Source organism: Sceloporus undulatus, chromosome 2 (assembly GCF_019175285.1).
Source record: "Sceloporus undulatus isolate JIND9_A2432 ecotype Alabama chromosome 2, SceUnd_v1.1, whole genome shotgun sequence".
Taxonomy (NCBI): domain Eukaryota; kingdom Metazoa; phylum Chordata; class Lepidosauria; order Squamata; family Phrynosomatidae; genus Sceloporus; species Sceloporus undulatus.
Genome location: NC_056523.1, coordinates 246744455 through 246769083, shown reverse-complemented (window position 1 = coordinate 246769083; position 24629 = coordinate 246744455). Strand labels below are relative to the sequence as shown.

At 38.5% G+C, this 24629-nt stretch overlaps 1 protein-coding gene across 2 annotated transcripts in view; it reads right to left on the bottom strand.

Moving 5' to 3' along the window:
• PCSK5 (proprotein convertase subtilisin/kexin type 5) overlaps positions 1-24629 on the bottom strand; it is a 350841-nt gene that overhangs the window by 82149 nt on the left and 244063 nt on the right. Inside the window, exons 16-21 of one of the 2 annotated variants that reach the window (XM_042452305.1) lie at positions 22219-22412; positions 17064-17148; positions 15666-15763; positions 14277-14406; positions 11499-11614; positions 6076-6783 (exon numbers count right to left, since the gene is read on the bottom strand). In XM_042452305.1, the coding sequence (XP_042308239.1) occupies positions 6668-6783; positions 11499-11614; positions 14277-14406; positions 15666-15763; positions 17064-17148; positions 22219-22412 (739 nt within the window). In that variant the 3' untranslated portion in view covers positions 6076-6667. Of the gene's footprint in view, positions 1-6075; positions 6784-11498; positions 11615-14276; positions 14407-15665; positions 15764-17063; positions 17149-22218; positions 22413-24629 lie in introns of those variants that run through there. The other variant, XM_042452306.1, reaches the window with a different exon arrangement.

Here is a 24629-nt window from a genome sequence, read left to right as displayed (position 1 = left end):
TTGTATTTGTAACAGGTATAGTCCTATCAGCTAACTCCTAGTGCATATAGTCTTTTTGGACACAGCCAAATTCATGATGTAGATGTGTTTCTATTGTTACTACTGAAAAATAATGACGACTCAGTCTACTGCAACTGACCCCTTCTACAAGGCCAGATTAAGATGACTGTGGCCCTGGGGCAATTCCAAAAGCAGAGTTCCCATTATGGAAGCACTTGTGTTGTGTGTCTGGCTTTGTGCTGTGCTGTATAAGGCTTGGTGGTGCTGTTAGGCCTGGATAACTCCTGTCTGGGTCCAGGGCCAGTCCCTTTCTGGATTGAAGGACAGGGGGGATCTGGACATCTCCAACATGACCAAAGACACAGTCTAAGAAGCACTGCCACCAAAATGTCACCTGCTTCTTCATTCACACCACAGCAGGGAAATGGGGCCCGAGTGGGCGGCTAGCACTACCCACACTTGGTAAGGGCAAGGGAAGAGACACTTACTGCCCATCTATCCCTAGGAGCACTTCTCTCTTGAAGGCATCAGAGTACAAGAAATTTGTGTGTATGTTTGGGGGGGGGGTTGACTGGTTGCCCAGGCTAATTTAGGGGAGCTGCACTCCTAATGCATCCTTCTGCATTTTTAAGATACTGTCTCCTCAGAAAGCCCCCAAGGGGCACACATTTTGCTCTCTCTAGGGAATGTGACAAAATTGTTCCTCTATGTCAACTATGGGTAATTTAGTGACAAAAAATTAACAATTTGCTTTGGGGACTCTGAAGGCCACATGCATCCCATGTGGTACACTTTTTTTTACACCTGGTCTGTGTGTATGTTGGTAGTTCCACAGTAACATGGGGCTTCTACCCAGTGAAGACCCGAAATACCCTGATTTATCTGTGCTACTTGGGCACAGGTTCAGTTGTGCTGCCCAGTGCTGCCACTGCTAATACAGGTGGCTCCCTCTTGAGGTAGAAAATGAATTGCCCAACATTGATCACATGGCTAGGCATCTTGTTGTGGCCTCACAGGGAGTGACTCACACTGGTAGTGCCAGTGCTAAGTGGCATTGCAGGACACTTGTGTAAGCAGCCACTCAACATTGCTCTGTTGAGCAATGTTGAGTGCTTTTTAAGGCCGTTTAAGGCAGGGATGGTCCAGATTTGATACAGAACTGGCTTTCTCTCATGAAGACAGTATGTAGTCAAATCAAGGCTTTGGCTGTTTGTTGTGCGGACAGAGTGATATGAAACCAGTGTAAATGGCCCTTGTAGACATGCCCTATGACTATGTAGATCAGATTTTAGATTTTTACTTGGCCATTGAAACTGACTGGGTGGCCTTAGGAAAGTCACATTCCACTCATATAGGGCATCCTTTTGTAGAAGGTGGACGCCTGACTGATACACACGTTTGACCCCTGAGGTATCATTTATCATGCTGGCTCTTTAGCTCTGAATTGTTTACATGACACTATGTGGAATAAACCACAATGCAGTCTCAGAGGATGTCAGTCCCAATATGTGCATGCATTCAAGCAGTCATATGGTACAGTGGGACCTCGGCATCTGTGGACTTCCCATCCGCAGATTTGAGCATCTGCAGATGGCAAGCCTGTGCTGTCCCCAATGGCAGATACCAAAATTCATGGATGCTCAAATCCCAGTGATCCAAATGGCAGCTCATGCATGCAGCCGCACAGCCATTGTGGGAAATGGGACTGAAGTCCCCCTCCTTCCCTCCTCTGAGGGTTCTGCCCTGGGCTTGGGTTTGAGGGGAGTTTGGATAATGGAGCCCTATTGACTGGAGGGAGTTGGAGCCAGTGCCGGGTCTTGGAGTCCTCCCCTCCCAGGCCCAACACCTGGGACAGAACCTCCAGGCTTTGACACCCAAGCCAAGGTGCCAGCTCTGCCTCACTCCAGCTGACAAGGCTCCAGTATCTGGCTCCACAGGGAGGACAGTAATGGATCCCCCCCTGGATACCGAGGGCTGACTACTTTGCATCAAATGCAAGGAACACCCATTTATGTCTTGCTAGAGCTCTAAAATTTCCCTAGTAAAGGTCACAAAGCTGGGATGTAACTCCACAGCCAAGAGATAGGACACATACATTGGAAGATTAGCAAAATAAAATTCTTTGCTACCTTGATTACCTGTCTATAAATTCAAGACACTGAATCATTTTGCAAATTCTACATGAGCCATCCTTCTGGCCTCTAACGCTAATTGTATGAAATGTACAAAACCATGTGAAAATCTGTAATAGAGATATTCAACCTGTTCTCTACCAAAACTTAGGTACATGATAGAATTTTTGTAAATACCAGTAATTTTTCTTTTCAGAGACCAGTATTTTAATTTAAAACAATATTTCACTTTATTTCATTGATTTCTGTTTAGTACCAAATTGCTTCTTGGAAAAAAACGGGGGAGAGGGTAGAAGCTCAGAAAGAAAAATTCTCCTTCCAAGCATAAAATTTTATCTATGGCTCATAAATGTGCTTTACTAGATCAAAGGAACAAAAACTTAGGTTAATTTAATAGAAAAAATAAAATATGGAATAACATTGATTTTGGCCAATATCAATTACAACAGTACTACCCTATTTTACAAATAACAACTGGACATTTTACACATGTACAGTATTCTTCAGTAAAAATGTATCTGGATTTAACAATGTGTCAGTATTAAAAAAATTAAATTCTCTATAGACGTGTTAGAAGCATTTGTAAGTATCCAAATAAATTCTTTACAATTCAATACATTATATCACAATTAGGAATATATATAATATATATATATATATAATATTTATTTATATAATATATATACCATTAACTTAAACTTTGAAAGCATTTTTTTCTAGTTAATAATGTTATGTAGAGAAATGAGGCAGTCCAGACAGTACTAGTAGTTAAACCAGTATGGATTAGTGATTGTTTCAGAATCTTTACCGGGACGCTGGATATTCATGGCAGAAAATATGTTAACTGTGGTTTCCTAGAAGACACAGCTACCAGCATATCTGAGCTATACCTAATTCCCACTGACTTAAATTTGACAAGATAGCTTATGATTAATTTAATCACAGTTGATTTCAGTGGGCCTTAAACACAACTAACCTAGCTGGATCAGGGATGTCACATTTGACTTTTCCTCAGTTTTTCATGCCTTTCAGGCCAAAAATACTATTAGCATCTCCTTTATCATAGTTCATCTGTAAGCCCATTCTCTTTCAATGCTAGATGCCTTAAGAACTAGTTCTAGGCAATCTGTATACCATTTATCCCTTTACTGTAGCCTACTCTTAAGATGTAGCATTAGTGTACCTAAGAGCTGGGAGGAGGAGGGAAAAACAAATTGCTTGTCATTTTCTATAAGGTATTTAGGACATATGTCTCTTTTCACATTGTGGATCTTGGGTATATTTCAGCACAGTGGTATTCTCCATTTGGCCATTGTATCAGGAGAAAGACTCTTGGTCTAGTACTATGTTGGGATTATTTTATGTGTGCAATAGCATTAATATAAATTGCGAGAATTAACTGGGCAGATGACAAAATCCTGCACAATTCATCTAGTCTCCATTATCTTTTTGCTTTTGTGTGTTCTAAGGGTACAATAAATAGTTCAAGAACACTAACGAACTGATAGGATATCCTCAAATCCTGAAGCCCAAACTGAAAATTTAACATTTTAATATTTAAATACACTAGTATTTTCAGAAGTATATTTTCTCTGATTAGCTTGATTTAGATAAACATATATTTAGCAACAATTCAGCTTTACATTTGAAAGAGGACATTGTTTCTAAAAACTGGCACATTCCTTTGAAATATTTAGGGTCTTAGATTTCAAGTGTCAAAACAATATAAACATTATTTTGAAGAGGGAAAAAATAGTTGTGTTTATCTTAAATAATCAATTATTTTTCTTCTTTTATATGAATGCTTTGCATGTCAATTAGCCAATGGGAATGTATGACATGCTTTTCAATACTATTTCCAAATTTCCTGGAGAATACAATATGAAAATAATTGTTGTTTTGGGAGAAGGGAGATTTCTTTCTCTACTTATTAGATATTAGAACATGAATAACATCAGGCACTGAATTATAAATTATATAATATTGCACAATTAACAAATTAATCCACTCTTGATGGAACATTGATAACACATGCACATCAAGAGCTGAATTTTGTTCAGTATATTAATTCCAGTTATAGGCACCAATCATGCAAATGACTGTAAAATTTTCACTGCAGTCTGGATCACAACACTTATTCCTTTTACACCATTGCTCTAATCCAGATAATGCATTCAGTGTCCATAAAATGGTATACCATGAATGACTCAGGTATACTATATACAGAAACCCATTGCAGACATATTTGAAGAATATACATTACAATGCATACATGGAAGTGTGTGTGATTTTCATTCCCATGGGAAAAGCAGTTCTATTTGCATAAAATGATATGTCAACAGAGCTGCTCTGTCCAGTGAAGAGAGCAGGGAACACATGTATGCATCACAACTTCTATCAGTTTCTGGATTTGTTGAGTGCTGTCAACCTGAAGTTGTAATAACATCAACAAAACACAAGGTGGCCTCACCTAAACCAAAATGACAATCTAGAGATAAACAGAAAATGTTCATGGGGAAACTGTAAAAAGTAAAATTTGATTTAAATGAACCCAGTCTATTAATGGTGAAAAGTAGTAGGTAACATTAATGAACCAGATAGTAGTCAGTACGGAATTTCCTGCATGGAGAAATAAAACCCAGCAGGATAAAACATGTTTTGATTAGGATTAGATTCTTGAGGAAGTCTTTTAAGAATTGAAGCAAATGTTGAGCTCAGGAAAACCTCAGATGCCTTTGGGCTATTGGTATTTGTTTATTTGTACATATCTAGCTGATTGATGTTACCTCTTACCATTTACAGACTCTGTTTATCTAAATTAAAGACTATATTTTTGCACTTTCCCCACAGTCTTTATCTTTTCAAATCTGAAGTTGTGGCCCTTGCAGAAAAAATTGAACCATATTTCACTTTCAAAATATATGCGTTCCAGGAGTATTATTTTACTTCTATTGGTGCATTCCAGTTTCAAGTATGAAAGCTACACTTTTTAAATGAAATAGCAACAGATCTCTGCATCTTCCAGAGCAAAGAAAAAAGGCCTGAAAGTTTCAAGAAATTTGCAATTTTACACATATCATCAAAAACAACTATGACAAAAAGTTCAAGCGTTAATGGCTAGCATCCTGTTTGTGAACACGATGGTGTAAGTTGGGCTTTGTGCCACTGCAACCTATTTTTATGGTCACTGTGGCCGTTGCAGACAGCCAAATAAAGCTGCTCGAGTCACAGTGGAGGTATGGTGTTCAATGAGGCATGCGTCCTAAGATCCAGAAGTTGCACCAAAGCCACGCTCCAGCCCTAAGGACTGGAGCGTGGCTTTGGTGCAACTTCTGGACTTTTAGGACGCATGCATCATTGAAACACCATACCTCCACTGTGACTCGAAGCAGCTTTATTTTGGCTGTCTGTAACAGGCCAGAGTAGCTGAGAATCAATCCCCCCCCCCAAAAAAAAACTCACTTTGTAAGCAGTGCTACCTCACCCAACATTTCTTGGTGGTCAGAGGGTGGGGGGATGATTGCAGATGCATTCAGCTGTTTTCCTGTAGCTGGATGTCTGTTGCAAGGATGTTATCTGCAAAGAGCTCACAAGGAGCCCCAATTGTCTCTGGTGTCAGTTGCAGTGCATCCAGTTACAAGGGAAAAAAAAAATCCCCACTCATCCTCCCATATCCTGACAATAGAGAAATGGTCATATTGGGGGGATGAACTGCACACAAGGTGATGCTGTTTTTGGGGTGCATTGGGAGACATAACTACAGAGACATAGTTATGTAATGCACGTAGATCTCCAACTGCAGGATCTTGGTCCATGGTTATCTTTGCTAAAAAAAAATATCAAAAGTTTTTGCAAAATGTAACAAACACTGTATAATGCAAAAACAACACAAAACAGAAAATGACTAGGAAACATTTGCAGAAGCATTCTTTTTTTTAGTACTGTATTATAATGGATGCAGAGCACAGCCCTGCAACAACAACAACAACAAAAATGTTTCTAATTCTTCCAGGGATTGCTTTAATACCTAAAGTTCTTCCTTATTCAGATTATAAAAGCACAAAGACGAGTAATGCAAGGCATGTTTTTTGTTTTGTTTTAATCCATGTAAAGTTGTGTTGGATTATTGAAACACTCTACACATCTTGAAGGGGAAACAAACAAGAAAAATTAAAGGAGAATGGTTTTTTTTTTTAAAAAAAAAAACCTCAGCAGATCCCAGGGATATCCTTAAACTGATAGGAAATCAAATAACTTTAATTTTGGCATCAAATGCTTTGGTCACACCATACTGACACTGTGATCTTGGATGCTTTGTTCGAAGCATTCACTTATGAAAGGTAGGCTTGTTGTAGTGTTCTAGTTTAAGTTCCAACGTACAGTTCATTGTCTCCCCAAAAGCAGGGGAGAGAGAGCAAGAGAGAAGGGGAGAGAGAGAAAGAGAGGGAAGTGGTTTGCTTTTTTTCTTTCATTTTTTAATAGTATGGATTATTCTATAAGTCTACAGGAGCAAGAGGACTTGGAGAGGTGCCAATTCAGCCTTTTAGTGTACATGTTCTGCAACAAAGTTGCTGAAGTACTTTCCGTTGGCAAAGATTATTCTTTTTCACTAGCATACAGAAGCCTCCTTCGGCCCAAGATTCTTCCGTTGCTTCCAGAGGTGATAGAGAATGGAAGGAAGTTGAAGGTTTTGAACAGCATGGTTTCAAGTGGAGGAAGGTTGATTTGTCAGACAGGCAAATTTGATGGAAGAGACCATTCAGGAGCAGGTAGCAAACAGAAAATTGTGTATCCATCAAAAAGGAATTTCAGTCACACCAGCATTTGTTTCAGGAAGAAATATTGTGTTCCAGCAAGGGGTGATTTGTATCCATTTATGAAAGGAGAAAAAAAAAGATTAGAAAGAGAAATATTAGAAAACAGTGGAAAATACAGTGGAAGATATTTTACTAGGTATTATGACAGTCAGCAAATATTCAGTAAAAAGGATATTAAACAGCCACATCGCAAGAATATACACACAATTTAATCCAGAATATGTACGAAATACTAGTCTAATCCCTTCTGCTTCAAAAAATGTGGTAACAGTGCCAAATATATAGAAATGCAAAGTCACAATGTTTGTGTACTACCATCACAAGTACTGTAGCAGCTTGTTCACTTGTTACATTCTGGGAAGAAATTTTAATCTGGTATTAATATTCAGCTCTGACACACAACTCCTCTTCTCTTCAGCATGAGGGAAATTTCATAAACAATTTGGTTCATATTGTGCAACCAATGACTCTGGATTGCATCTGATGGTATCTGTCCATCCTACCTAACAGCATTTGTCAATGAAATACATTCCTTTCCTCCAAGCCTCTATCTATGCTTAACCTAGGTTTGCTCTGCAGAATCAGTAGGCTGTCTGACAGATATGGGTAGGGGGCTGCATGGAGATAAAAGGGACGTTGGGTATCTATTTAGTTAACAAATATGGGGCCTCAATCAGATTGTTAGCAAGATCACACAGTCAGATAAAAGCAGAAGATTTTATACATTAATTTCTTCTCCTGCAGGGAAGAATGCATGAATCCATCAGAAATTCATTCAAGTGGAAAGGCAGGCAGTGTGGCAGTATTTTTCCTGCACAGCATAATCATAAGTCAACATAGTACTAAAGACCTTTAATTCTGCCATCTGTCAAATGTTAGCTGGTACTCTCCCAATAAAAGTTTGCTTTCTCTCTGCTTACTACAGCAGAATTGGAGGACATTAAACAGTCTCTTCAAATTGGTCACACAATTAAACTAACGTATCTTGCCTGTTGGTTAAAAAATATATCCCTTGTGTAAAAGAGAATGTGGAAGAAAAGGCTTGCAATTCAGAACTACTTCTTTAAAAAGTATGAAGTAATGAGATACAGAAGTTGAGAACATGTGAAACAGAGATGGGGAACTTGAGACCCTCCAGATGTTGTTGGATTTCAATATGTATAATTCTTCACCGTAAGTTATACTGGCTAAGGCTAATGAGAGTTGCAACCCAACAAAATTTAAAGTGCCACAAATGCCCCAACCCTGATATAAATCATTCCGGAAATGAGTTTATGCCTGAAAAATAAAGGATATTCACGTGAGTATTGTTTTTGTTAACTCTCAGTTTAGTGGCAAACAATGTGAAACATACAAAAGATAAAATCTGCTTTTAGTAATGCTTATATATGGTGTCATTGAAGTTGAAAGCTATATATCGTAAGAGACTGAATGGGCTTTAAGCAAAATCTTTTGCAAAACACTACGCCCATACCCACCCACTCACAGGATTCACAAACTGAAGCCTAGCTGATTTTATGTAATTCAACCCAAATGTAGAATTTCTCTGTGAATTAATGTGACAACAGAAATGAGATCAAAACAAACTGAGTAGTTTTTTAAAAAAATGCTTACAGAGGTCACAAGAACAGGGAAGCAGGAAGGAATTGTTAAATAAAGTGTGAAGTTACTCTGAGTGTGTCAAGGGCAGAAGTCAGGATTCTCAAAGCATTTAGTTTAAACTGTAGGTGGATACAAATCATGATCCAAGGAGGAAAGAAGATTCAGTGAGGGTGGTTGAGCACTCAGAGCAAAAACAGAAGGGAAAGGAACTGACACAGTCCATCAAGAGCCGTAACACACAGCTCATAGGTTAGAGCAAGAATAGGAGATATTTGCAGGTGGTATACAGAACAAGGGAACAGCAGGGGATGCAAGGCACAGATGTCTGATGGCAATCTAGACTCTACTCACCATTAAAATATGTCATGAGGTGCTGCCAGCCAACATATTATTAACTTTCACTACTCCCTGTTTTACACAAGCTATATGGAGAGTTTTGGAGGAATACAAACCCAGAACTCTCTTAACCATCTAGGAAATGAGCTGACTGGGTTTGCCAAACAGCTTTATAGTCCATTGGAAACTTGCCTCACTAAACAAGAGGGACTAGCAAGACCCAGGCAACGTTAACAGATCTACACTGTCCTATTGTTCCATTGTACATAGTTACTCTAATACATATTCACTCTGAATCATGATCCAAGGAGCCAGATGGAAGAAACACTATTTTTGAGAACAATTATTTTTTCTACTAATATAAATTAAGTCTTCTAGCAAATATTGGAAAATAATTTCTCAGTTGTGCAATATAGCATACTTTAATAAGGGTGAGGTCACTGAAAGAAGAAAGAGTTAACTTAATGATGAAGAATGGATAGTCTTTTTTACACTAGTTTTACACAAGTGACTGATGGAAGGAGGAAAGCAGCACAAGGAGTTAATGCAGGAGAGACACAGATGTGTTGCACATCTGCATTCATTGCATGGACATAAACATTTATTGCAATATAAAATTGTAGGGATACAACTATCTGTATAAGTTGTCATCTGTGGTGCTGCAGATCTAGTAAGGATAATTTCACTGTGTATCAACAGTGGCAAGGATGTCAGGTGTTAACACAGTAAAAAAGAATCTATTCACCACATGGGTTGATACTACTGTTAACTATTTACCCAAGGTATATGCCTTCATCCCACCCAATATATTAGTTTTTGGTGATTCTTCTTTATCCACTGCTGTAGCAAAAAAGAGCCACAAGCCGTTTGTATTTGTTTTTTATGTCACCTGCAATTTAAACCACCATATTTAAACCAATGAATAGTTATGCTGAAAGACAAGTAAGACCTCAGTTCTCAATTAGCACAGTTGAGGGATGTCTCGTGTTAAATTATGAGGATCCCAATTCAAATATTTTTCTCATCATAAAAAGGTTTGGATCCTAGAAGTTATTCAGGTAAATCAGTGATAGCAATGGTATCACAGTGCAGTCACAGCGATAGGAGGCATTGGGATAGAAAGACTATTCATAATGGGTTTCCAGACAGTCAAGGAACCCTGCAGGAATGGTAATAGAACTGTGAGAATTTTGCCAAATTTTCTCACAGTATTTTAACATCCCAGAGTTTAGTGTAAGAATTTTTCTGTGGAGAAAAACATTTGCTCCCTTTGTGGTAAAAAAACAAACCCTGTGTATAAAACATTCTCACCTCCTACTAAGAGACCACATGTTTTTTCTCCACAAAACATTAAGATGTTAGAATATGGGTAGAATACTGTGGAAGAATATTCATTTTTTTTCTCACACAGTGTAGAAAAAACTACTGTAATTATCTGTCCTCATGTGTAAGAATGAAATAATCAAATAGCCACTGTTGTAAATAATGATGTTGGAAAATAATGCTATTTCCAACAATTATTTTTTCTATTGTATTACAATGAAAATAGATATGACTCATTTTACAAAATACATAGACAGAAAGCAAAATTATCTTTCAGAGCATGATATATTAATGGATATGAAATGTACATTTCTCCAAATAAATAGCAAAATTATTAGCTTCTCTTTCTTCCCCCAGAAGTTCTCATCTTGTTGTCCTACAAATAAGTCTTTAAAAGCGTGTCAAGCTGGAGGATGCTTACTACTATAATCAAAAGACATTATATAATTATGATGTTTAAATATTTGAAAGGTTGTCATGTTGAAGAGGGAGCAAGCTTGTTTTCTGCTGCTCCAGAAAACAGGACCCGGAGCAATGGATGCAAGCTACAGGAAAAGAGATTCCATCTGAACATTAGGAGGAACTTCCTGACAGTAAGGGCTGTTCGACAGTGGAACAAACTCCCTCAGAGTGTAGTGGAGTCTCCTTCCTTAGAGGTCTTTAAACAGAGGCTGGATGGCCATCTGTCGGGGATGCTTTGATTTGGATTTCCTGCATGGCAGGGGGTTGGACTGGATGGCCCTTGCAGTCTCTTCCAACTCTATGATTCTGATTCTATGATTCTATGATTCTAATTTTCTGTCCCTTGCTCCCACACTTAACTGTTATTTCTGATAAACAAGAAGCTATAATGAGAAAACAGGAGGCCTAAAATGGAAGACCAGAACACTTGAATATCCCATAGAATTCTGTGAATGAATCAGTATGATTTAACTGTAAATACTTTATCTGGAAGCATGCTATAAATTGGAAAAGTGGAAACATCTCAACATGAATACCATGCAACATGGCTAATTAATTCTGATACATAGATTATTTTAATTAGCAAATACGCACAATTACATATCATACACTTTTTAACAATGAAACGATGCATAGCATGTGGTATCTCTTCCTGACAATTAAAAATTATAAATAAACTGAATTAGCTATAAACCATTTTTCCTATGTGCTATGAAACAATTTTGCAGATTCTTGAAAGAGACAGAAAATATTTTATTTTGAAATTTATATATATATATATATATATATATATATATATATATATATATATATAAAAACTACTCACCATCTTTACAGACTAGACCAACTACACAGAGACCTGTATCTAAGAGGTAGCCACTTGGACAACTTGTACAGTTTTTCTCTCCTGGACCACTGCACCCCAAACAGCTGGCATCACATCTTAATGAAAAAAATGACAAGATGTATCTTAAGTTTACTGTGGACATTAGAATCACACTCTCTTACAATTAAATACTGCTTTACATTTTCAGCTTCACAAAAGAATGATAACTGCATTGTAAAAGATTCTAAAATTTTGAAATTAACAACAAAGAATAAAAAGCGAAGATAATATAGTGAAATATAGGGCGTAGCTCCATTTTAAGACTTTGGGATTTGGGCCTATGGAGTTCTCTGCCATAGAATTTAATAAAGCTCTCAGGCAGACATTACTGTTACTGCATTAACTACAAAGAGCTAAACCAGGGGTTGGAATTGTGTGGTCCTCCAGATGTCATTTAACTACTATTCCTAGCAGTCCCTAGTCAGCATAGCCAATGGTGTGGAATGAGTTGTTAAATCAACAACATCTGGAGAGCCACATGATTCTCACTCTTTGGATAAAATCTATTTTCACAGTAGACATCTTAACCTTTTGACCAAAATAAATCCTCTCTTTTCTACAGAAACCTGGTAGTGTGCTTCTTAAGATGTACCGGGATAGACACCACCACTAGAAACAAGCTTACAAGATGAAAGAAATTAAGAACCATATTGAATTTTACTTTTTTTTTAAATGGGCAAACAATTTCACATGCAGTAGCTTCTTAAAGTGTATGTAAAACAGACACATATATACTGTATATGTAACTTTTAACATTATGTAACATACAGCATTCATAATTAATTCCCCATTACAGTGGACCCTTGTTATACGCTGGAGTTTGGTTCCAAGATCCCCCGTGGATAACAAAATCCGTGGATGCTCAAGTCCCATTAAATATAATGACATATCAAAATGGTGTCCCCTATAAAAATGGAAAATCAAGGTTTGATATTTGAAATGTATACTTTTTTGAACATTTTCAAACCGTGGATGCTTGAATCCGTGTATAAGAAGGGCCAACTGTATTTTCTATTATTTTTTGGGGTGGCAATCTCTTGTGAATAGCGCTTTCTCTTGTATAAGCATGCACTGTAGTCTTAAAATTTGGGGGCACTGTCCCCTTTCTTTTAACTTACAGTTTTTATAATTCAGTCAGGAGACTCATGCATATGTGAAAGAATGCTGTATAAATATGCCCAAACATAGTCTGATTTTACATGGTAGTGTAAGATTGCCTGAGTGTACAATATCTATGGCTAAACAAGCTTAGATACCATTCCTAATACTCAGAAACCCCCCCCCCCCCCCCAAAAGCAACTTCTCCATAGCTTTTTACTCAAACCAAGTTTTGCTTCCCAACAAATTACTCTCTACTTTCTGTACAGCTTCTGCCTCAAGCTCATCCTGTTGTTTCTGGCTCATATGATGACTGAGATTAAGGATGCCCAACATTTGGTCCTGGATGTTATTGGCCTGCAAATCCCAGGTGCTCTAGCAGTTTAGCCAAAGTGTGAAGTATCATGGGAGTGAATTTCATCTGGCAGTTGCATGATTTCCACCACTAGTATCAATGCTTTAGGGTAGGAATAGGAATCATGTGGGCATCCAGATGTTGTTAAACTGTAAGTCCCACTAGCCTACTTTGGTATAGTCTGTGGTGATGAATGTTAGGAATTGTACTTCAACCACATTATTTTCTACCACTGTTTTAAAGACAGCTTTCTACCTCTGGCCCTTCTTTTGGTTGAAACTCCCAAGTGCTGGGCTGTTGCCTACATGTAGATTCACCAGACTATTGCACCAAGGCTTCACAATCTCTTTAGCCATTGTCTTTTAGACTTCTCCCAGCAGGTTTCTCTCAGATTAAAGGCTCTGCTTCTTTAGCTCAGAGTCCCGCTTTCTTCAATTACCAGGTCTTCAGGTCCTCTTCTAACAAGCAATTATCCCCCACTGACCAGATTTCTTACTGACTTTTTATTCTCTCAGACCAGTGAAAATCTCAGACTCAGGAGTGCTATATGCTTCTTTTCCCATTTGGAACTGACTGCTTTAGCCCAATGGAAGTCAGTGATCTCCACCTAAACTGTAAAGGGAGGAAGTGGGAAACTTCTCCGACAAGACTTTAGTCATGGCAGTTTTTGAAGATTGTACATTTCTCCCACCCCTGCAAATTCCAACAGATGTAGATAATGTTTGGCAATTCAGGTACCTTGACGCCTTGTGGCTTCCACTTCTCTTTTGTTCCTAGATTCTGCCTCTCTCTCTCTCTCTCTCTCTCTCTTGAGAAGTTCACTCTATTGTTCTATTGCTATACTGAAGAACTCATTTTCTTCCTGAACCTAGCAGGCTTCATTTTGGGAATCTCAGACTCAGAACTAAATTCCAAATGGTACACTTCATTTTACATCATGGTAGCATTAATTCTACCCTGGAGAGGGAGAAAAGTTATCCACTCCTTCCACAATAACATCTCTCTCAGCAGAGCTACTAAACATCCAAACAAAAGTGTGTTTTATGTCTTCTAGCAGTCACTGAAATCTTAGAAAAATAAATACTATACATGAACACACATGAAACGTCCATATAAATTTAACACATGAATATTTCATTTAATAGGGTACTCCATGGCATTAACACTTTCCCCATTTAGTCATACTTTACACATTAAACTAGTACGTTTGTGCATTTGGTGCATTAAAGCTAATAGAACACTGATTTTAGAGAACAACCACTAACCTTTTGCAAGTTTTGTATCCATTTTCTAGAGACTGATCAAAATAATAGCCATTGTTGCAAGCTAGCACACATCTTCCATTCTCCATAAGATACTCTTCTGTGCAATTTAGACAACCATCAGCTCCTGGGCCTCAAAAGCCAACAAAACAAACAGAGTACATATTGACATATCCTCAACAGGGCACAATCAGCAGATATGCACTTTTTAAACTTGTGCAAAGAAAGATAAACAATTGCTGAAAATATATTGGCTGAGACTGAGAGAGCAACGCATGAAATGCTTGCATTGAGGCAACACTCTTCTGTTTGTACACTGAAGTGTCATGAGCTGCTTATGCATCAGAGAACTACATGTTTCCTAAATGTTTAGGGAACCTTTTGCAGTGACCTCCAAAGGAGCAGAAGGAGAAGTTGGTGTTAATGGAAATCTAGATGCACCAGTGCATTTTTAGATCTCAGGAATATTTTCTGTAGATGAATGTAATATATCACAAAATATAAAAGGTAGCAATGAAAGAGCCTCATCATATAAAATCTCATTTTGTTAGATCAGTTTACAAGTAATTACATGCTATAAGACATTTCACGATAAGCATTTCTCCTCTTAGACTGCTTGTCATGGATGTTTTTAGGTTGAAAGAAACAAAGATCCAAAAAATTCTTTTTACAGCAAATTCCACATATAGTGGGACCTCCACATTTGCTGGGGTTAGGGGTGCAGGACCCCCATGAAAGTGGAAAAAAGCAAATAAAAAACCTTTTTTTTTACCTGAGAGAACATCTCTCCAGGAATATCTAAGTCCTTCACTGCAACTCTGTGGTCAACATCTGCCAGAAGGTAATCACATAATAGCACTGGAGGATCTACGAATGCCTATAGAAGTGTTTTCCCTAAAAATCTCTAGGTCCTCCAGCTTGACTTCATGGTCAATGTCTGACAAAGTTGTTCTGGAGGACCTAAAGATTTCTAGAGATAATATATTAATCAAATCCCTGAATAATCACATCCACAAATGTCAAAATTGCAAATGTGGAGGGCTGACTATATTTATATTACAAATAGCAAATCAATTAGCATGTGAAAAATATAATAGGTCAATACTTTGATATTTCTTGAGAAAATTATTGTCTAAGAAAGTGCATGTCATGTTATCTATCCAAATAGTCCATGTGACTACATCAAAAATTAATGCATATGAATGTTTGATTACATTCAAGTAGCATTTACATCAATTAGAAGAACCATTGCTTGATATTAAAAGAATATTATGAAAGTGTTCATCCTTAATGGTAACACAGAAAACAGTATAGTGCACATTTTACAGAAATGTTGTGACAATATTGCAGGAGGGATCAAAATAATGAATTACTTAAAAATATCAGAAATACCTGCACAAGAAGCACAGGAATGGTGGCATGGTTCACAGTCCCTGCCATTGTAATATTTCCCTTCTTCACAGCGGATAACACATCTGGAGTTCTGTAAACTGCAGAGAAACACAAGAATGGGGAAAAAACTGGTTAGTTAAGAACAAACAGAAACTTCCAGAATACTACAGTGCGCGCACACACACCCCAATGTATTTTATGAGAGCCTCATTGTTTTAAAGTATCCTTGAGGTAAATCTGCAAAATGCAGTCATGTTTAAGTTAACAGAAATCAAAGGAGTGTGGCACTGAAATGCTTACACATGAGTAATTTCCATTACGCTATGCCTACTAACTGGCATCATCATGCATAGAACACATTTGTACAAATAGAACTCAGATCACACTGATAAGAGAAATAGGATCATTCTTCTGTAACAAGTCATAGAATCACAGAATCATGGAATCTTGGAAGGGACCACAAGGATCACCTAGTCCAGCCCCGTCATGCAGGAATATGCAACAAAAGCACTCTCGAAAGATGCCTCTCCAACCACTCTTCAAAGAGCTCCAAAGCTGAAGAGTCCGCCACCCTTCAAGGCAATCTATTCCACCGTCAAACTACTCTTACAGTTAAAAAAAGTTCTCCACTATTTTGAGGTGGAATCTCTTTCCTTATCATTTGAATCCATAAGTTTGAGTTCTAGTTTCTGGAGCAGAAGAAAACAAGCTTCCTCCATGACATTACTTCAGATTTTTAAATACAGCTATCATGTCATTTTCAGTCTTCTCTTCTTCATGCTAAACATATCCTAGGTTGTTCCTCATAAGGCTTGGTTTCCAGACTTTTGATCAATCAGCTTGGTTGCCCTTCTCTGGACATGTTCAAGTTTGTCAATATCCATCTTGAACTGTGATGCCCACAACTGAATACAGTATCCCAGATAAAGTCTGACCAAAATACAATAGACTGGTACTAATACTTTCCTCAACTGGGACACTATACTCCTGTTGTTGCTGGCCAGAATTGCATTGGTTTATTTGCCTGCTGCATTACAATGTTGATATGTTTAGTATATGTCTACAACAAGTGAACAAGTGGATGGGTGATGATGCACAATAAACATTTGGAAGCAATTGCAAGCACAAATTAATTCATAATTTCTTTTTCTATATAAATGTTTTAATATTACTTGCATATAAAAATGGAAGAATGGGGCTTCATCTTTCAGTCTGCTCACATTAAAGTCTTCATTCGTGTATTGTATTATATTATCTTTTATCCAGGAATATACAATGAAGCACTGTCACATTTGCATGAGGTTAAATAATGATATCATATAACTTTCATTGTTGTCTGTTCATAGATACAGATGCTTCCTTGGCTATCATGTAGAATATAAAGTATTATTTCCTTACCTTAGGCCATGTCTGCATTCTGTACAAGTTTGAAATTCAGTGCATGTCTTACAGTTTTCACTGCATTTACGACAGACAATCTTATCTGGAAAGAAAGAAACGCAGTTCAGGAAAAAAAACAGTCCAACTACATCCAATAAAATGTTATGGTTGTGTCTCATTGCTTATTGCTTTATCTAACCTGATATCATAAACGGGAGCTAAAAGGCTAAAGGAGTAACATTTTCCAAATACTTTCACTTATGTCTATATATCTAAGATTTTACCTCACTGAGAGAAAACACTACATAGTAAACTCTACTTGGCATAACTACACAGCCTAACTCTATTTTCACTGACAGTAATCCTATTCAATTATGCCCAAAATATCAATATACATTTTAAAATTTAGGGCTTTATTTTCTCTTCCTGCTGAACCGCGAATTATCACTGATAATTCGGCATTGTACAAATAACTTGTTTTGTGTACCTGTGTATGTACTTAACAAAACTAATACAGTCAGCCCTCGCCTTACGCGGGGATCCATTCCGGATCCCTCCGCATAAGGCGAATTCCGCCTATGCTCAAGCCCCATTACGCGTAAGCTCAAGTCTGCATAAAGTGCGCCCGTGTATGACGCGGGCGCACTGTACTATTAATAAGTTATACTATATCATCAACATTGTACTGTACAGAATTAGAATGCATACAAAAATATTAAATACATATTCCTGACTGTCCTTACTGAGGAATTCAGATCTATATGTTGGACAAAATGATATGAAAACCGAGCAGAAACAGTGAGGAAGGAAAAGCAGAATTATGATATTATTTGTAGCAGCTGTGATAGGGCCATTGTAAATTGCAATATGCTAGTATAGGCAATGAAAGCCTCTTCAGGGGACTTTTTACTGCTCATCAGCTATAACCTTCAATCAGCACTGATCCTCTTTCTGTGCAGCATAGAAGAGAGCAATCTTTCCTGCTAGAGGTAGATCACTGCCTACCTCTATGGTCTCTCTGCGGCTGCTGCTACACTGCACAAATAAAGCAGTTTGACACCACTGTCACTTCCATGGCTCAATGCTACGGAATTCTGGGATTTATAGTTTGGTAGGGCACTTGACCTCTCTGATAGGGAAGAGTAAATACCTCACAAAACTGCAAATCCCAGAATTTCACAGCATAGAGTCATGGCAGTGGTGTCAAACTGCTTTATTTTCTAGTGTGGACACACTCTGAGTGAATGAATGGTGTACATTTGAACAACCTTAGAGGCCACATGTGGGTCTACTGTTCACTTGGTTGCTAATGTGCATGCCTAGAGTCAATACAGACTAAAAAAGAAGTAAGTATCCTACAAATACATTGTATGTTCACTACTAATCTTAGTAAAAGGAGGGGAGAAGCAGAAATACAAATAAGATAGACCAAAGAGAGGGAGGGGGTAGGATAGCTTAGGTCAGTAAGAGCAAATTCAGCTGCTACCAAAGAGCATATAAGCAATTTGAACAAAAAGGCAGGGCATAGTTTTAAGATAAAAAAGTATAAATAAGTAAAATCTGGTAGAGATTAAGGCGGAGAATCAAGATATTAAGAATCAAGCCCTAGAGAATCAGGATCAGTTAAATTTGTTTTATTTAACAGATCATGAATTGAGCACTATTTCCCCCATCAAATTATTCTCTGGCATAGGATGTAACTCAGATATTGTGCATTCTACTATCAGTGTACGGATGTTAGTGAGCCCTTCACTCTCACTAATCACAAAAAACCTTATGTAAAATAAAAAGTTGCCCTGTATTTGAATTAAAAGAAAGTTTTACCTGTTAGATCTTGTTTTATGCATTAGGGGGAGGATGATTTGTCACAAATTTGTAAACATTGTGAGTGGTATATGTAAGTTGCATTAAGACTGCTTTATAGGCACATATGAAAAAAATAATTAATGTTATCCCTCTACTCTCAAACTTACATTGAACACTGGGACATGGCGTGATTATTCAAAAATATTTGAAAAATACAATGTGTTTTTCAAGTATCAGGAAACCTTGATAAGGAGACTCCTGGACTGATGAACATCTTTCCTCTGTAAAAAATTCATACTTTTTTCCCACTGAAAAAAAGCCCTTTCCACATTGGAAAAAACATTATCTGCACAGAAAATGTGATTCCTATGCAAAAATTTACAAATTTTACACAGAATGTTCCCAACTACAGCATTTTCTGCACACTGAACATCATTTTCTGTGCAGAAATATTATTTACCATTCAGATAATTCTGTTTTCAGCTCAGAAAATCCACATATGCAAATTTTGTGTGGAATAAGTATGTGAACTGTGACTAATGTTCAAAAACTGCTATTTTTGAACACTCAGGGGTTTGAAAGATGGCCCCGAAGGGGCGGCCTCCAGCTGCCCTCTCCTAGCTGGATTGGGGCTTCAGCAACCTCACAGTATGGCCCCAATCCAACCTTTTGAGAGCGCAAAAAGGAGCCCTCGAAAGGACCCCACAGCTGCAGCGGCATGGTTATGTGGTGCTCCTTTGGTGCTGCATCATCTGGACACAGCGCCGGGGCATGCCATGACACCACATGCTGTCTGGAGTAGCGCACAGCATCAGGGCACCCTGGGGGGGGGAAGAGTCATAATTATACCTTTAAATTACAGTATCATATGCACAGCCTCAATGCAGTTACATATACTTAGTTTAATGTTGTTGAAGTGAAAATTTGATAAAAGGTTTGGTAAAACCCTGGGACATCTCCTTCCGCCTCCCGCTGAGCTGTACCCCACTCACCCCATCTTTTAATGGGTCAACAGCTGAAAATGAGTCCAAAACAAAAATACTCCATATAGAATTTGTGGAACCAAATAAGTCTTGAAAGGCAGACTTACAGGCAAAGGCAAACATAGTCAGGAATCAGTACAAGGGTCAAGCCAAGAGCAAAGTCAGACAGTCCAGATCTAGGGTTCCAGAAAAGTAGCGTGGCCAAGTCAGTCCGTAGTCAAAAGGTTCAAACAAAGTAATCAATATCAAGTCAAGATGCAAGATGTTTTCTCCAGAGAACTCAGATAGCTTCTGATGAAAGCCCTGGTGTCCTTTCCAGCCTTTTATTATCAGCCCTCATTAGTGCAGGTGGTCTTGATAAGCTGACATTTTTCATAATGCCTCCTTGAGCACCGGAGGCACGCCCTTAGTCTCTGGCTAAGGGTAGGTATATGTTTGTCCTTGTCCTCCTCCAAGTCCACAATATTAGAAGGCCCTGGTTTGGCTCCTGATTGTCTTCTAAAGCCACTGCCTCTGCTGGAGCTGTCAGGGCAGAGCTAGGACAAGGCTGAGGCTCAAGTTCAGGCTGAGGCTCCAGCTTAGCCTCAGAGTCCTCCCCTGAGTCCTCAGCCAGCCTGGGCCTGACAGCAACACAGAAAAATGCCATAGCCCATTTCTACTAAAAGGCAGGTGTTTGGGAGCAGTGGTGTCACCCTCCTTTAGGGTATCACCTGGTGCAGTTCAACACCCCCCCCCCGCCATTCCTCTAGCGACGCCATTGCTCCACTGTTGAAACTATATCAGATGATGCAGAATATTGGGCAGCATTCCAACTGAACAGATGCCAACCTGTGTTAACTAGGAGAGCATTCTCAAGGAAAAAGTAGACAAGCTTTCTGTAAGAATTTTTCAAGAAAGCTTGTAAACAGCAAATCAATTTCAAGCCTAATGAAGACTTTATTGCTCATTACTAAGAAAGACAGAAATTGAGAGCTGGAAAAAGAAAGCTTGCAGAAGAGTAGGAAACTCGAGTTGAATAACATTTCTTTAGTTGGGCCTGGGGGCTGGTGGCCCTTCTAGACTGACCAGAGACCCAGGAAATGAGGATTCTATGGCGGGATACAGAACGCCCAGAAAGGGCGGTTTCCTGCCACACTGCTTTGCTCTGCGAGGGAGCCACAGCGGACAAACCGTGTGGCTCTGTCGCAGAACAAAAAGAACCCGCAAAAATGGGTTCTTCTTGTGGCACCTTTGTGATGCCGCAATAGTGCATGTGTGGAATCACAAATGCGCTGGATGTGCAGACGCTAAGTACCTGTCACGTCAAAATGGCAGTGCCCATGTGTACAGGGCACCGCCATTTTGATGCCCCCGTCACATGCTAGGGGTGAGGCCAATATGGACAGTGCATCCTCGGCCAACCCCTAGAACATGATGGGGGTGCCGCAAAGGCCCGTATAAATCGGGCCTATATGATTATTCCCAGAGTATCTGCAACCTGCAGCAGCCAGGAATTACTAATGTTCATTGTCTCCTCCTGCCATTCAGAGCTACCAGGAATTTTCCAGCACTCTGCTTGCAAAATTTTTGCATGTACTGAAGTTGCAGAGCCAAAAAAGGCATCTTCACCAACTTACCTTCATCATTGTTGCTGGAATACAGTTTTGGAGATAAGACATCTTGAAACAGAACAGGTTTATTATGAGCTAATTAAAATTCATATGGGGCTGGACTGGTGTAAAAAGCTGACTATTTTTCCTCCCCCTCTACTAAGTAACTTCACTACACTACACAGAAAATAGATTAGCTAATAGCTTGTTTCCCAAGTATCATAAAGTGAAAGGTTATCTAGAGTGTGAGAGGATGTTCTTAGTTGCTGTGCCTAGACTGTGGATCTTCCTGCTAGGTCTGTTTCATAACAGATTCACATATAAGTTTGTCAAAAAAATAAAGGCCCCTTTGTTTCATGTTATTGTTTTAAGATTAAGAGATGGTTGAATTTGTTATACCCATCTCTCCTTTGATTGTAATTGTTTTCTTTTAACTGCTGTTCTTATTTGTTTTTTCTTTTGAATTTTTAAAAATCTGATATAATCTATTTGATTTTCAAGGTGAAATAAAAATGCAGAATATATACTGTTCAATAAATAACATCATCTTACAATACAGAATGTCAGTACAGACATTTTCAGTTGTTTCCAGTATCTTAAAGGTAAAGGCAAAGGTTCCCCTTTGAAAAGGTTGTCAAGACATGTCTGCATGTAAGGAGTGGTGCTCATCTCCATTACTAAGCTGAAGAGCCAGTGCGGTCAAAGACGATTGTGGGATTATGTGGCCAGCATGACTGCACAGAACGCTGTTGCTAACAAACTTTTCTAACAAATAATTAATGTGAAAAAACTTACTATTATCCAGGTAGTATCCATCTGGGCAGCTGGTAATACAACTCCTAGACTCTTCATTGATATAGTAACCTGGTTTACAAGTATTACATTGATCACTGTGACTTCCAAAACAAGTTTCACAGTTGGGTGAGCATTTTTTGCAACGTTTCTTGTCTGCGCTGTAGTGACCAGGTGGACAGTTGGGAACACAAATGCTACATTGTACAAGATAATAAAAGACAACCCAGGTTATCAATAAATTTGGTAAGAAAAAAAATCGTCTAGAACAGTGGTTTTCCAAGCAAGAAGAAGTCTTATTTATGAATGTATAGGCTATAACCAAGGATGGTACAAACCAAATCCTTATGCTTTATGTCTACATTATGCTTGGATATAGACTTCTTATCCTCCACCACGGAGTGCAATATATATATATATGACTGTACAATGGTTTTTACTGTCAGGTTTCAGAAAAAAATGTGACCCCATTAATACAATAACCCATACTTATTTTCTATATTTATTTCAATGTAAATCCTACCTTTATATAGCACAACAGAAACAACAATAAAATTTTCAGAATATTTCTTATAATGATAAAAATGAAAAGAAAAATCATATACAATGTATACAAGACACCAAAGGAGGTCACATTAAAACATACTAATATGAACCCTTGATTTACATTAAATCAAGTCAGCTTGACAAGATAAATACATGTCCCATCAATCTGATTGTTTAAATAAAATAAGACTTTGCCTGAAGGGCATCATGAAGTGGGGAAGGGAAAGTTCCACAGCTTTGGCACAGCCCCTAAGAAAACCTGCTTTTATGGGCCTGACAAATGTGTCTGACCTTGGTAGGAAGGAGACAAAGATGTGAAAGACGAACCTTCTTTCTAAGGATCTCTGAAAGACTGAATGACTTGTCAGGCTTTTGTAAGAGAAGGCTGTCCTTCAGATATTCTGTTTACAAAGTAGAGTCGGCTCTTGCCATCTGTAAACTTGCCACCCACAGATTTGATCATTTGACTCATTTACCCCAATGGCTGTGTGTGCATATGGCTGTGCAAGAAGTGGATATTGGAAATTGGCTGAAGATGATCCAGAATGATAGAACACATTCTATCACTCAAGAAACAGGGTCTTACCATTTCCTCTCTCAGTTTCTCTCCCAGCTCTAATCTCACAGAATCCCCAAGATTCTGAAACAAGCTGGGAGTTTTAAAATCCAGCTACTAATATTGCTAATAATATGTAGTTTGTAGAAAACAGTGGCTAGTACTGTGTGGCTGCCACAATATAGTGACAACCCACTAGTATGTTAAATAGTAGGCTGGAGCTGCTTCGCTCAGATAATTTGTCATCTATGTCTGAGTACTTTGCAAGAGGCAATCTGCAGCATTCACAGTGTACAACTTGGATGTGGGATCTCCCCCAGAATTCCCATGGGGGAAAACCACTGCTCCCTTCTCAGTTAAAAAGACAGTATACTCCACTCAGAGCATAGAGCTCTTGGCTACTGCTCTTGGAGAATCCCTGCAACACTGCACTGCTAAGTGGTAAATTTTTCAGAGCTTCCTTTTCAAGAGTGTGCCACTGTTTCAACCCAACTAACAAGGTAATGAAATATTATATGCAATCACTTCCATTATAACCACAAACTCTGCAAAATAAAAATGATCATGAAGTTAGAGAAATGAAGGGGGTAGGAATGTTTGACTATTGCCGGTCAATTTGTTAATCCAACTCTATATGTGATATGAAATGTGCAGTTGTGAGTCAGACTTCAGTATAGAACAGTGTAAAGTAGCAATTCCACATGCAGAATTACACTACAGTTGTTCATTCATCACCTCTGGATTTACTATCAAGAGTCTGCAGCTCCTCCAGCAATTCTGTGGCTGGTGGCGAGTCAGGGGAAGCATTTGACTATGTGCCCACCAATAGACGTGAAATGGTTACATCATCTGCTATGGTCCATTGGGTTCTTCAGAGGTCTCAGCAGATGATGAAACCACTTCATATATAGCTGCAGGGGCATTACCAAACACTTCTATGATCCCCCATATGAAATAGGGTGTATGTGTGCAGCTGCTGAATTATAAGTCTGGAGGGGGTGGGCTTGGGTCATTGTGAAAGGTGGAAGAGCATTCTAAGCTCTGCAATAACTAAAAAATGACATATGCAGGTGTAAGAAGGACTTACACCTTTGTGTGGCATTCAGAGGATGCCAGCCATTGTGTGTGAGTGTGTGTATGAAATAGAAGTTGAAGGATAATGAATTTTCATATAATATGCAATCATATCCACTACTAATGCCCATTATAAACCTTGTTGCATTACACAGACTGCAACACTGAAAATGGAGATGCCTAGTAAATGTCTCCTGAACAAGAATTCTGCCTTCGGACTGTGCTGCCAAATAAGTCA